Source organism: Ictalurus punctatus, chromosome 20, assembly GCF_001660625.3.
Source record: "Ictalurus punctatus breed USDA103 chromosome 20, Coco_2.0, whole genome shotgun sequence".
NCBI lineage: Eukaryota > Metazoa > Chordata > Actinopteri > Siluriformes > Ictaluridae > Ictalurus > Ictalurus punctatus.
Genome location: NC_030435.2, coordinates 24,271,008 through 24,286,053, shown reverse-complemented (window position 1 = coordinate 24,286,053; position 15,046 = coordinate 24,271,008). Strand labels below are relative to the sequence as shown.

The 15,046-nt window shown below is 40.3% G+C and overlaps 1 protein-coding gene across 4 annotated transcripts; it reads left to right on the top strand.

Moving 5' to 3' along the window:
- The first annotated feature begins 208 nt into the window (after window positions 1-208).
- LOC100335020 (transferrin) lies at window positions 209-11,495 on the top strand. 4 transcript variants are annotated; one of them, NM_001200320.1, is given in 18 exon segments: window positions 300-359; window positions 1,265-1,279; window positions 1,313-1,434; window positions 2,636-2,738; window positions 3,247-3,435; window positions 3,784-3,910; window positions 4,012-4,067; window positions 4,148-4,308; window positions 4,897-5,047; window positions 6,082-6,248; window positions 6,345-6,441; window positions 7,986-8,006; window positions 8,350-8,514; window positions 8,651-8,792; window positions 9,945-10,012; window positions 10,236-10,414; window positions 10,570-10,762; window positions 11,295-11,491. In NM_001200320.1, coding segments are annotated over 18 exon segments (2,040 nt in total). In that variant the 5' UTR covers window positions 300-319; the 3' UTR covers window positions 11,339-11,491.
- Window positions 11,496-15,046: the final 3,551 nt, after the last annotated feature.

Genomic DNA, 15,046 nt, shown 5'->3' with positions numbered 1-15,046 from the left:
AATATTCCTGAGAGGAAGTTGAAGGTGCTCAGAAAGATCAACGAGGACACACGCTAAAATTTTAGAAAAAATAAATATCGTCATATAATCATAAAGTCTGAAAAACACCATAAAAGAACTGTTTCTCTATTTTCATTATCAATTGTTAAACTTTGGACCTAATCTGTGATATGTTTACAGAGCAGAGAAAATGGACTTTAAGAGAGAAATGTAGGATTCAGGCCAGCTCTTGTTTCTCATTAAGCTCCGCCCCCTCAGATCTCACTATAAAGGTCCCCTCGCCGTCTCACACAGTATCTGCTGCATCCAGGAGTCCAGCATGAAGCTCTTCATCATCTGTGCCTTTCTATCAGGCCTCGGTAAAGCGATGCATTCTGTACTGTGTTTTAAAATGTTAAAGACTAATCGTAAATCTGTGTAGATGACTGTTTGAATCTGAACTATAAAGTGGACTTATTTTGAGATTTGGGGTCTTTGGGATCTTTTTGCTCTGTAAACATATATTTTTAAAAAATTATTATTACTATATGAACTGCTATAGCGATCTGCTCCTAGTTTATTTTCATTGCTAATGATTTGCTCTGAACCTTCAGCTTTTGTGTTGTATCACACCGACTGTGTACACACGTACAGCTCGGACCACTGCACCAAACCTCCACTAAAATCTACACAGAGAGGAACATTCTGATCAGAATTTCACATTACTTGGAAAACACTACAAGTAATAGGGCATTACGCTATAAAATATATATAAATAGCGAGTAGGGAGCTGCAGTACATGGCGTGGAGACGTGTACAGTTCATATCCTACATAGTGTATTTCTTTAAGAGGCTCTCAGAACAATGCTCCAGTAATAATTCACCCTATTTGTTAATTGTATTATAAATAATTAGAATTGTAATACATCGAAATTCATTCCTAAGTGACATTTTCATTCACTAACTTTGCTTACGTCAGTAATCAACTAGGGGCCGTATTCAGAGTCGACTTTAACGTGGATTGAACTGAACACCTTTGGGATGAACTGGAACGTCGGCTGCACCCCAGACCTCCTCACCCAAAATCAGCGCCTGTCCTGACTAATGCTCCTGTAGCTGAATGAACACAAATCCCCACAGCAACGCTCCAAAATCTAGTGGAAACATCTAGTGGAAATTTAACAAGCACATATAGGTGTAATCGGTCAGGTGTCATGGTGGCTTGGTCCCGTCAAATGAGGGTTCGAACAGTAACCAGCTAACCAGGACTTTCTTCTCGTTTCAGCTGCAGTGCAGTGTGCAAAGGATTGTAGTCAGTGTGTAACCTTTTGTAAGACTGTCAAATGGTGCTTGAAATCAGAAGAGGAGTATCAGAAATGCACCAGACCAACAAACGAACACTGGCCAACCTGCGTGAAGAGAGGAGGAACTCAGGAATGCATTGAAGCCATTGCGGTAAATCATGAGTGGATTTGAGGTTTTGTGTTAGACCTGAATTTAAACTGAACATGATAATGTTTCAGTACTGTTTTCAGTTTCAGTTTAAATCAGTGTCTTCAGCGTTGTTTCTTCACTTTATTACTATATTCATGTGAAGTTTTTTTTAAAATTATTATCACTAAGCCAACATCAGCAGCACAACTTTCCCCAGAATGCATTGTGATCTCAGACCTTTTCTCTCTTTTTTTAATGCATGAAACTTTTATTAATATTTGTGTATTATTCCTCCAATTTCTTCACCTGTACATAGTAAAGTTGTTTATTCATTCTGTAATACACCGGTTCATAAGGCAGTTAGCAGACTAGCTCGTTAGCCAAGATAGCCAACATGCCTTTACAAACAGGCTTTGGTGCTCCCGCAGCCCGCTGATGGGCCGCCAGAATTTTAATACACCGTTGGAAAGCTAAGAATCTTGTGATTCGATTGATATCAATCGTTTAAAGATGCAATCACAACAGCAGCTACAATCGGCGTCTTTATCAGACCACCAGCAGACGCACAAAGGAGCACCAAACGGAGCCAACTCACCCTTTAACCTCATAGCAGCCCACTGATCCATAACATCAGGACAAAACAGTCTCGTTACACTGCCGAAGGTCCAAACAACCCAATTACATGAAAATATTGAGTCCAAAACACGTTTTACATCAAACTGCTGTCGCACCGTTCCAAATGCCCTCAGAAGACCACCTTTTCTTCTTATCTCCTCAGCGCGAGTGAACAGTGTGTTATCAGTAGAAATGACCCCCAGACTGTGACCTATCGAATGATGCTTCATTTGAACCAATAGGAGCTTCCAGGTCCTGTCTATAGGCTTCAAAAACTCTAAGAGGTTAAAAAAAGAAGCAGAATTTAAGATTCAAATACTTATTATTTAATATTTAATGAATAAAAAAAACACGTTGTAGTCAGCAGCGTTGTGTGTGACAAATACTAAAATACTGAATACTCTCTCTGTGTGTGTGTGTGTGTGTGTGTGTGTGTGTATGAGAGAGAGAGACATGCAGGTTTATCCATATATTAATGGTTTAATAAAGCGTCAAGACTTCTGAGGTCTGCATTTACACGTGTGCAGTTCTATGTGTGGAACATGTACGCTTGCTTTAAAATGAAAATGTTCTTAAAAAAGTAAACTCTTTAAATGTGTTTGATCAGAGAGGTGAAGCGGATGCCATCACTCTGGACGGAGGAGATATCTACACAGCCGGCCTCGCACCCTACAACCTTCACCCCATCATCGCGGAACAATACGGCGCAGGTATTCTCTAATCCAATCTGAATTATACAAAAGGATAAGTCTGACTTCGTCTCTGTAAGAAATAGGGCTGTAACCGATGAACGTTTTGATAACTGATTATTGTTTACTCTGACAGTTGATTAGGTGGATTGTTTCGAAAATATATATTAAATACCAAAAATATTCATTCAAAGGATATTTCATTGCAGCATTTCAATCAACTAATACTACAACAGAACTCTTAACCAGGCTTAATAATTAAACATCAGGTCATCAGCTGCAATACAACATGACATTTGATCATTTTAAAGAGTTTCTGTATTTTGCTTGTAATCACAGACCTGGTTTTAACGTGCCTCGGCATTTCCATCAAGTGTGTTTTAGTGTCGTGACGTAGCCGAGAGCGTGCTTCATGACACAGTTCACGGATACCAAACAGTTTTATGATCGATTTTGATTCAATTGTTGTTGCGGTTTTATTAGGAATAATAATAATAAGCTTGAGTCTGTACACTTGAACTTGTAGCAGAAGAGTCGTGCTACTACGCTGTGGCTGTAGTAAAGAAAGGCACCAACTTTGGCTTCAATGACCTTCGTGGGAAGAAGTCCTGTCACACTGGTTTGTGGAAGACTGCAGGCTGGAACGTCCCCATCGGCACTCTCATCAAACAGGGACAGATTACATGGGGTGGCATCGACGACAAACCTCTGGAGGACGGTGAGAGGCACTTTACAGTCATTGTCCCCATTTTCTGACCAACCACATCCAACAATTCAGCAGTGCTGCGGCGTACGCCACACCGCCGTCCAGTTCTGGACTGTGATTGGTCAGATTCATTTTCTATAACATCAGCTCTGACAATACTCACAGGTTTATATTAACACGCTCGTTCTAATGCGTTATCTTTTCTATAGTAACAGCTCGTTTACCAGGGCGTGTACGACAGACGCGCCGCTGATAATAAACAGAATAGAAAAATCTTTGATGTGGTGAAGTTTTAGTCTCTGGAGCAGATATATATTATTGTGCGCATTTAATGTAAGTGTGTGTGTTTTTGTTTTGCAGCGGTGGCAGAATTCTTCTCAGCCAGTTGTGTACCAGGAGCGAAAAACACAAAATTGTGCACACTGTGTAAAAACAACTGCCAGCGCTCTCACGAGGAGCCGTATTATGATTACGATGGAGCTCTCCGGTAAGAACCTCATCAAATCAACATAAATCGTCTCCCAAAGCTGAAAACTTCATTAATACTTGAGCAACACAAATTCACTCAAATCTTTCCTGTTCCTGCAGCTGCCTGAAGGAAACAGATGCAGATGTGGCGTTTGTGAAGCACCTCACGGCACTCGGTAAGCAAAGGAAGGATTCTGCAAAAAGTTAACGTTAGTAAGAAGAACGTATTAACATGCAGGTAAATAATTCTTATTAGGTGAGAAGGACAAGTTCGAGCTGCTGTGTGAAGACGGCTCCAGGAAGCCTGTTGATGACTATTTAAACTGCAACCTGGCCCAAGTTCCCGCTCACGCTGTCGTCAGTCGCGTTGACAAAGACCTCGCCTTCCGTGTCTTCACCGTTGTTGACAACATAAAGGTTTGGGATTTAATAAATGACAAAATTTTCTCTTTATTTAAACAGAGTCATTATTTCATACCCCATGTAGTGCACTAATGTAGGGAGCACCCTAGGTAGTTTCCTCGCTTTATTTTCTCGACTATAAAACACATCAAATTACGCAGGCGATAAACTCTAGATATTTCCACCCTCTAGCAGGGGCTGTGACAACGAGGTAACAACGTCTATACGGTATTTTTAATGTGGGTTTTTTTTATTATCTTAAATTTTCTTCATAACTCCTATAACCTGTCAGACATTTAATACCACGTATTACCTTCTTGGTACTTAGTACACTCTGAGAAAATAGAGTTCTTTGAGGGTTCATTGTTCATAATGAAGGGTTCTTATGCTACTAAATGGGTTCTTCAGATCGGGAATTCTACATTAAACTTTTAAGAGTTCCTCCAGAGGGACAGCGGTTACGCTAATCAGCCAAGGGGTTTCATGACTGAGGTTTTTACACCACACAGCCAAACATATGTGGACACGTTGCTTACAAAATTAATAAAGGTGTAACATGAAAAATATACATAAAAAAAGGTCAAATACGATTTTGTGTCACAGGACAATGGTCTGTTCTCCTCCGAGGGCTTCACCGCAAAAAACCTAATATTCAAAGACTCGACGACGAATCTGCAGAGGCTCCCAGAGCTCACCAGCTCCTACTTGTACCTGGGAGAGAAGTACTGGAATGCCATCCACTCGCTCAGGAGAGGTATAATATACACTGGATATATATATATATATATATATATATATATATATATATATATATATATATATATATATATATATATATATATATACATACAGTTGTGTGCATAAATTTACACACCCCCTGCAGAATCTGCAAAATGTTATTAATAAAAAAATCTAAGAGGAATCATTAAAATAGTTGTTTTTTTAAATTTAGTCCTGCCCTGAAGAAGCTATTTCACATACCAGATGTTTACATCTAGTCTAAAAGTCACAATAATAACTGAATTTACACAAACGATCCGGTTCTAAACTTACGACACACGCTTGATTCTTATTACCGCGTGTCGTTACCTGTTGTGCACGAGTCTCTAGTTCGTCCTGAGCAGTTAAACTTCCCACAGTTCTTCAGAAAAATCCTCCAGGTCCTGCACGTACTTTGCTTTTCCAGCATCTTCCTCATATGTGAGCTCTTTCCAACAGCGGCTATATGATTTGAGATCCATTTTTTCACACTGAGGAGGATCGAGGGACTCGTACATGACTATTACAAAAGGTGGGAACATTCACTGATACTCCAGAAGGCAACACGGGACATGAAGATCCGGGGGGGGTGGGGCGGGGGGGTTAAACTTTTGAGTAGGATGATCAGGGTAAATTGTTATTATTTTGTCTTCTGGGAAACATGTTAATATCTTGTGTAGCTACTGAAGGGCGGTACTAAATGAAAAAAAAAAAGATCTTTAAAGTACATAATACCAAATTACACCAGTTTAACCGAGTTTTCTGCGGCTTGTTTCGAAATTTGTGCTGCAATTTGTTTTTTGTGAATAACTTCTCAAATCGGCGAAATAGCACGTAATAGTGTTGTGCGCTCTTTCACAGAGAAAATGTATGATTTTGCTGGGCCGATACACATTTTTAATCAGTGAGGGTTGGGAAAGACTTTGGAGGCTGGTGTGTGTGATGTATTCACAGTGTGTGTGGGTGGATAATAAAGGCATGGGGACTAACGACCACGGCAGGAAACAGTTCATCTGTTCTTCTCTCCAGAAAAGACAGAGAGCGCGTCGTCCGACAAGATTAAATGGTGCGCCGTGGGTCACACTCAGAAAAACAAATGTGACGCATGGAGCCTGAACACCGTCGACGATGCAGGCAACAGCAGGCTGGACTGTGAAACCGGCAGCACGGTGCAGGATTGTCTCAGGAAGATCTTGGTAAAGCGATAACGAGTGTGATGAGTGGCACAGATTCAAGGCTTTGTGTTTGTCATTTTGAGTTTGTTATTTGTTTTTATTTCTTTGCGTGTGCAGCTTAATCAGGCGGACGCTATTGCGGTTGATGGAGGAGAAGTGTATATTGCTGGAAAGTGCAATCTGGTTCCGGCCTTGGTGGAGCAGTACGATGAAGGTGAGAGAAAATCGCTTTTACACTGCAAACTTTATAGGAACACTACGCTCTGAGCGAGAACTGTCATAAAGCCCCTCACGCTTCACCGTGATTGGTCAGAAGGTGCTGATTAGTTTTCTAGAACGGCGGCTCTGACAGTAGCGCATGAATGAAACGTGTCGAGTTTTCCACAGCTTTTATACAACTGTACACGTTTTGCCAATTGTTAATATATTGATTTATTGATTGATTTATTTATTTATTTGTTTGTTTATTAACCAGTAAAAATTCCCTGAGGTTAATGCCTTTGCTGTCTCTCGTCCGTGAGCAGAGCTTTAATCCACACTGCAGAGCGACTGCAGAACACCAGGTTACTGCATATTAAACCTCCACAACGACAATTACACACCGTGTCAGGATTCACACACCGCTCTGTGATACTTCACACAGACGCACAAGAGTGTGTGAGGAAGACGTGAGGAAGGGAACCGAACAGTCCGGCACTTTTCTTTATCTGCGGAGAGTGCTGCGTTCTGATTGGTCAGAAGGTGTTGATTAGTTTTCTATAACAGTGGCTCTGACAGTAGCGCAGCTGCACATCACAAATTTATTTATAATTAATGCGCTCGTTCGAATACGTTATCGTTTCTATAGCAACAGCTCGTTCACAGGGACTCGTACAATAGGCTAATAAAACACAGATTCACTTGTGTAATCGTGACGTTTTCTGTAAGGAGATGTTTACTGAACATTTACGGAAGGAGTCTCCAGTGTCAGTGCTGTCCATCTTCAGCACAGAGGAGTGTATGCTTCTTTTTGTTTACAATGCGTTTTTGTTTGTTTGTTTGTTTGTTTTCTTCAAGAGAGAGTAAAAAAGAGAGGCTGTTGAGGGAACAACTGTTCATAACAGGAGCTAACTTCTTTCACATACGTTCCACAACATTAAATAGCTCTAAGCCAGAGCCATATCTTGTTGGAGTTCTCGCCGGGTTTCCCACTGAAGATAAGCAGGACTGAGTCTGGTCAGTACCTGGATAGGAGACCTCTTGTGGAAAGCTAAGCTGCTGGAAGTGGTATTAGTGAGGCCAGCAGGGGGCGCTCACCCTGTGTTCTGTGTAATGCCCCAGTGTAGTGACGGGGACACTGTACTGTATAAACAGCACGGTGTTTCAGATGAGACGTTAAACCGAGGTCCTGACTCTCTGTTGAATTTAAAAGTCCCAGGACACTTATGGTAAAGAGTAGGGGTATAACCCTGGGGTCCTTCCAAAAACCCCACTGACCCTTCTCTATCACCCCCTAATCATCTCCATCTCTGAACTACATCACTCTCCTCTCCACTAAGAGCTGGTGTAACTATAAAAAGTCTGACATGTTCTTTAAGAAATAAAAAAGGGTAATCCTTGGTGAATTATAAGAGGAATAAAACACTGTGCAATATGCCGTAATGGGAAACTAATCAAATACGGGGCAGTGACAGCGTTTTATTCGAGCGTCTTTTGGAGGTATTGGAGTTTATAAAGCAGGAGAACTAACAATTCAGTTCTGTTTTTCTTTCTCTACAGAAAAGTGTAAATCTGCATCAGGTAGGTTCTCTCAAATCCTCAATCTTATAAAAGAGCAACATTAATGGAGTTTGGAGTTAAAAACTGCTCATGAAACTCACCCTGTCCAGAACGTCTCTCCTCTCGCTCATTCTCTCTCCTGATATCTCCCACCTATTTATTTGTATGTAATTATTTATTATATATTTATTACTTTCTTTCTTTGTTTCTTTCTAACACCTTTCTCATGTTCAGAGTAACCTGACTGCATCGTCTATTTAATATAAAATGGTTTAAGATCTTAAGCTTGAATACATTTTAATGTAATGATCCAAACTGGATATTAAGTCCTTACTGATGTCATTTCCTGTCATTCTGCCCTCAGGAGATGCCTCGTCCTATTACGCGGTGGCTGTAGTGCACAAAAACTCTGACTTGACCTGGAATACGCTGAGGGGCAAGAAGTCGTGTCACACCGGAGTGGGACGTACAGCAGGCTGGAACATTCCCATAGGTCTCCTCCATGACAAATACAATGATTGTGACTTCTGTGAGTCAGAAGATGAGCTTCTGTTTTATAATATCATCCACCTCACACCTTCTTTATACAAACCCATTATGAGCAGATAAAATCATGGTATAATATCACCTGCTGAATCGTCACTGTTGTTTTTTTTCGTCCACAGCGAAGTTCTTCAGTGAAAGCTGTGCTCCTGGTTCAGATCCTGAATCAAACCTGTGTAAATTGTGTAAGGGAAGTGAAGCTGGTAAAGACAAATGCAAAGCCAGCAACGATGAGAGGTATTATGGCTACAGCGGAGCCTTCAGGTACGATTCACCTCTCATCACATCACTGTGTCTTTATATTTATATTCATAACCCTGTGAGACTGGAATGTCTTTGGAGAACCTCCTGAAGATGCAGGTTTACGTAGATGCAGTAGAACAGACAACGCGACGCCGGCTCTAGAAGGTCATCAGATCTGCCAGCATTACTAACTTAAAAAAATCCTAATTTTACCACAAAAAACTCATGTTTGGAGCACGGCTCCATGCTAACGTGAGCATACATTAGGGGTATTCGATTAAAACTTTTGAAGGTCCAGTTTGTTATAAAATAAAGCATTTCTGATGCAGTGGTTTAACCTAGGCTAACAGCGTAACAGGCAACGATGGAGGGTCTCTCCAGACAGAACAACGGCTGTAGTGTGATCATTCTGTTTAGGTTTAAAACCTGGAGTGTGGATATCAGGGGTGGCCAGTAATATTTTAGAACCGAAACGATCGGTACCTCTAAAAGACGATTCGAAGTGGTTTCGTTTCATACTGTGGGAAAGAGTGAGAGGGAAAGGCACGGAGATCTGTGATGTTCTACAACAATGCTTTGTTTTAGCACTATTTATTTTCGTTTCTAACATATAGCAGTGAATTATCAGTGTTGGGAAACGGGACTGGAGGCGGGTGCGGGTGCAGGTCACAGTCTTTATTAGACACAAACTCAGGATTAAAGTAGACGCGGTCCTCACCGGGAGACGAGAACATTCGAGGCATGGGAAAACAAACGCAACTACTGACCCAAACGATACTCACAAGGATCAACCAAAGACACGGTATAATACTGAGCCAAGTGCTTAGTCACCCAGGCATTTAAATAAAGAACATCATTAACTCAAAGCATGGACACCTGGGGCGAATTAAAGCCACTTAACACAAAACGCTCAATCGGGAAGCGAGCGAACAAAAACAATGTCACGTGACTCGTCCGGAGCCGAGCCACAGTGCCCTCTGCTGGCCGTGGCGTAACAATCAGGTACATATCTAATCGGTTTAATCGGAGGATTTAGAACAGCTGAAGCCCATCATAAATAATAACACGGTCATACACAAGTAGAAATGTCTTACTGTAGGTCTAAATGGTTATCAGTGAGATTACAGAGTGAAGACTGAGGCGGTGTTGAGTCTGAGTGTTGGTGTCCTGCAGGTGTTTGGCTGAAGGTGGCGGTGACGTGGCCTTTGTTAAGCACAGCACTGTACCGGATAACACAGACGGTGAGTCGGAGATCCAATAAGTACGAATGTTTAATTAAACAGCACGTCTTCTGTATGGTGCAGGGTGTGTAGTAATTCTCGAGTCTCAAAACAAACTGTTTTTCAACAAATGTGATCAGGATACACAGGAATCCAATTTCAATAATAAATAATATCATTCACAATGACAAACACCACCCAGTCCAGCTTTATATTCCTGAAGAACTCCCGCATCTCTCTCCAGGCAAGGGACCAGAGTGGGCTAAGGCTTTCAAATCAGCAGACTTCAAGCTCATCTGTCCCAGTGGCTCTGCTGAAATTACTGCACATGAGCAGTGTCATTTAGCCAAAGTTCCAGCTCACGCCGTCGTCACTCGTCCAGAGAAGCGTGATGACGTGGTGTCGTTCCTCAAGGAGCAGCAGGTGAGTACAAACACCAAGTGTGGTTCATCTCCTACACCGTCCAGCGTCAGATTTAGTGCTTTCAGTTTTAAACGACAACAAAAGCCAAACTTTTTGTTTTTGCCAAACTCACTGAAGCACTGTCTGAGTGTTGACATTTCTTCTCTGTATTTCAGGATAAGTTTGGTCTTTCTGGCTCAGACGACTCATTCAGAATTTTTCAGTCTGATGGGAATCAAAAATCACTCTTCAAAGACTCGACCAAATGTCTCCAGGAGGTTCCAAAATCACAGACCTATCAGGACTTCCTGGGAGAGGCTTACATAACCTCCCTAAACTCTCTGCACAAGTGTCCGAAGACCAAGTCTGGTAAGAAAAAAAGAATCTTAAATATTAAAGGCACAGTACAAAGTTGAAATGTTCTAGGAGTGGATTTATCTTTTTTTTTCTTTTTTTTTTCTTTTTTCTTCAGCACATCAAATTATCTGCTAAAGACTTATAGAATATTGCTGAAAGCAAATTTTCTTTTTTCTAGCTTATACTTGTGATTTGACATTTCGTAAACAACTGTAAAGCTAAAATTCCCTGCTTTACCCAGTCCCTTTTACAATCTTAACTTTATTTTATATTTATTTATTGTTGCTTTTAGAATTTCTACGATATCTTTATTTTCTCTATTTAAGATGAAAGGGTAAGCATGTTGAACTGCGTATTTAATGTATTTTATTATGGATTTTTTCTTGCTCGTGTTTATTCCATGAAACGTGCTACTATACAACATTGATATCATTCTCCGTGCCCTATATGAGAACTGAAACACCATCATCATTTACACTTTCTCATCACAGTACACCTGTATACCATCACATCCCTCACGTTTTCTTCTTTCTTTCCTTCACAGAACTGGAGGAGGCCTGTACCGCTCGCCCTTGCCAAAAACCCTGAAACGGTCTGGTTTGTCTTGGACACGGTTTTTAAGACCCGATTTCTCTCACGTGTTCCTGATTTCTGACCTTTTTTGGAATAAAATCCATCTTGGTGTGATTGCTTTTCTGTTCTTTTGGCAGAAAATGCTTGAAATAAAAAAAAATGAAATTACAAAGTGTATTTTTGCATGAATAAACACACAACACACTGAGTAAACAATAAAACATCATCATATTTTCACATAAGTCCTAAAAGATGATAAAGAGACCCCAATTAAATATATGAGATGAAAATATTATACTTGGTCATTTATTTATTGAGGAAAAGGATCCAATAGTACATATCTGAGAGGGGTAAAAGTATGTGCACCTTTGCTTTCAGTATGTGGTGTGACTCCTTGTGCAGTAATCGCTGCAGATAAGCGTTCGGGGTAACTGTTGATCATCTGCACATCGGCTCGGAGGAGTTTTGTCCCGTTCCTCAGTACAGAACAGCTTCGACTCTGGGATGTTGGTGGGTTTCCTCACATGAACTGCTCGCTTCAGGTTCCTCCACAACATTTCTACTGGATTAAGGTCGGGACTTTGACTCGGCCGTTCCAAAACATTACCTTTATTCTTCTTTAACCGTTCTGGTATGGTATAATTCAGAACTCGTTGTGACCTCAATAATGGCGAGTCGTCCTGGTCCAGATGCAGCAAAACAGACCCAAACCATGACACTACCACCACCATGTTTCACAGATAGGAGAAGGTTCTTATACTGGAATGCAGCGTTTTCATTTCTCCAAGCATAACGCTTCTCATTTAAACCAAAAAAGTTCTATCTTGTTCTCATCTGGCCAGAAAACCACCTTTAGGATAAAATGCAACATTTTAGAACTAGTGTGAAAATCTGATGATGTTTTAGGTCATATTTATGCATATATATATAATTCTAGAGTTCACAAACTTTCAAGCACCAAGTGTCTGAGAATGATAGAGATGCTGTTTTTCTGCTCATATCACCCAGCTGTACCTCGTACCAATACATAAGGTCTCTGAATTTGATTTATTTATTTATCTAAAGATCTTCGGCAAGTCCACGATCCTCAGTCTCTCCATCCACATCACCGTCTAAAAAACAAACAAACAGGTGTAAACTGTGTGAGATTCACATGCTGTACCAGTCTGTACGGTAAACCTGAACTGCACACCTCACTGTGATCAAACTAAATAGTCAGTCAACTCAAGTGTACATGTGCACAAAATGTCTTCCAGGTGTGTTAATAATCCACTAACAGGTACGGCTAAGCTCTTGTTTCATGTCACTTTGAACCATTACTGAGAAATATGCAACCGAGAAATAAACAACTTAAATAAACAATACGACCCTACTGTACTTTAAAACATAACTGGATATCTCCACATAGTTTAACTTAGAACATAACTAGGTTGCACAAAAAACTTAATATTAATTAATATATGAAGATGTTGTGCAACCTAGCTATATTCGAAGTGTCATATCACAGCAAACCAGTGACTACATTTCCCATCCTGCACTGCGGGCTACAAACATGGCCGCCATGGACCTCACTTCCCACGCAAGTTCACCTTCTCCGGAATTCTAATCACACACACCTGTTGCCACTTTCACACTCACGCACGCACTCTCTCTCTCTCTCTCTCTCTCTCTCTCTCTCTCTCTCTCTCCACGCTGTATAACAGACTTTTTGAACACTATGACCTTGCCTAGTATCGAGTGCTCTCACCTTACTAAGCGTTTGTACCCGTGTCCTCAGTTTGTTTTATGTTCATTGGTCTTGCTTCTTGTTCCTCGTTGATGATTCTCGCCTTGCCTAGTCTATGCCTGTTCACAGATCGCCTGACCCTTTGCCTGTTATTTTGACCACGCTATTGTCTCATGATTCAGATCTGTCTGCCCGTCTCTCTCTAAATAAACTCTTATCTGCATTTGCATCCGTCCTAACCTTCATTACGTGGATTTCGTGACACTAAGTATATAAGTATATTATTTTTCTCATAATGTAACACAATGGCAGGCATATGTTAGCTACCTTGCCAGCTCTGGCATAGATATTTAAATATTCAAATATTCTAGAACGAGTTTGCAGCCCATTCAAAGTCTGAGTTTGTTATTTATCACCATAAAAATCACTTGCGCATGAATTTCTTCATCCATAAGTTCAGTTCCTGCTTCCAGCAGCTTCTTTTCTCTGAGTACATCTGTAGTGATAATGATTCTCCTCAGTGATGTCCACATGGACACTAAACTGGAGCGGTGCCTCTGGTGCATGAGCCGAAAGACGGATTTGTTTTGTCTTTGTTTTTTATTTTTATTTTTCAGATGACTCATGTTCAGTAGAATCCATCCGTACACAAGCATTTGTCTTTAAAACAATTTTTTTTTTAAACATTATATTTTTTATATAAATTATATTTATTGATTTTTCATGAGGCATTTTCCCTTAAACTTCTGCGTTTTGTTGATTTATTTATTTATTTTCCTTTGTAAAGCACTTTACTGAGCTGCCTTTTAATGCAGAAAAGTTGAGGATCATGATTATTATTAATCATTTTTATCAGTAAATTGAAGTTAATAAGACAAAAACACGCAGCTTGTCATGTTTTTGTCTTATTAGCCACCAAAACATACATCAAAATCAACACAGAAATGGTTTACTGACCACAAAATCACGGTCCTGCCCTGGCCATCCCAGTCCCTTGACCTGAACCCCATAGAAAACCTGTGTGGTGAACTGAAGAGGAGAGTCCACCAGCGTGGACCTCGAAATGTGAAGGATCTGGAGAGGTTCTGTATGGAGGAACGCTCTCAGATCCCTCGCCATGTATTCTCCAACCTCATCCAGGTATTATAGGAGACTCAGAGCTGTTATCTCGGCAAAGCGAGGTAGCGCAAAGTACTGACTAAAAGGGTGCCAATAATTGTTGCACACCTATATTCAACAAAGATATTTGTTTTGGGATAAACCTGTGTTGTGTTTGTAATTGTTTGATATCCATGAGGGCAGAGTATTTCTGTGAATTATTTTAACAAAAGATCAAAAGGTTCAAGAATTAAGACAATTTCTCACAGCCTTCACAGCTCATATTTGCCAAGGGTGCCAATATTAATGGACGACACACTTCTTCCAATCAGAGGTTGTAATTGTTATATAAAAAAATTCTACTGATACCTGTGTTATCTCTGAAAAGTGAAACATTTTATCATTACATATTGTCTAGTCCTAGGAAGGGGTCGATGGTGAAACGGTGATGATTCTGGCTCAATCCCAAACAGCTCCCTATTTATTTATAGGAACTTTAGGGCACTACATATGCTGTAGAAGTTCAATTGATGCTTTTCGTAGTGCACTTATGGTGTAGTTTATTAGCTGACACTGGTATCGTAATATAGTCATATGTAAATAATTCTGAAAACTTACAAAATCTTCAAAATCCTCATAAGAACTGTCTTTCATGGTTATTATTTAAACTATGAAATTATATATATATATATATATATATATGTGTGTGTGTGTGTGTGTGTGTGTGTGTGTGTGTGTGTGTGTGTGTAAATATGTGATATGTTTACAGAGGGGGAAATGGACTTTGAAACTGGAATTTCCACAAAACAAAAACAGCTTCCCATTGGACACATAGTGCACTACAAAAAGGTGTAGAAGCCCCCTATTTTATACCCTATGCAGTGTACTTATATAGTGAA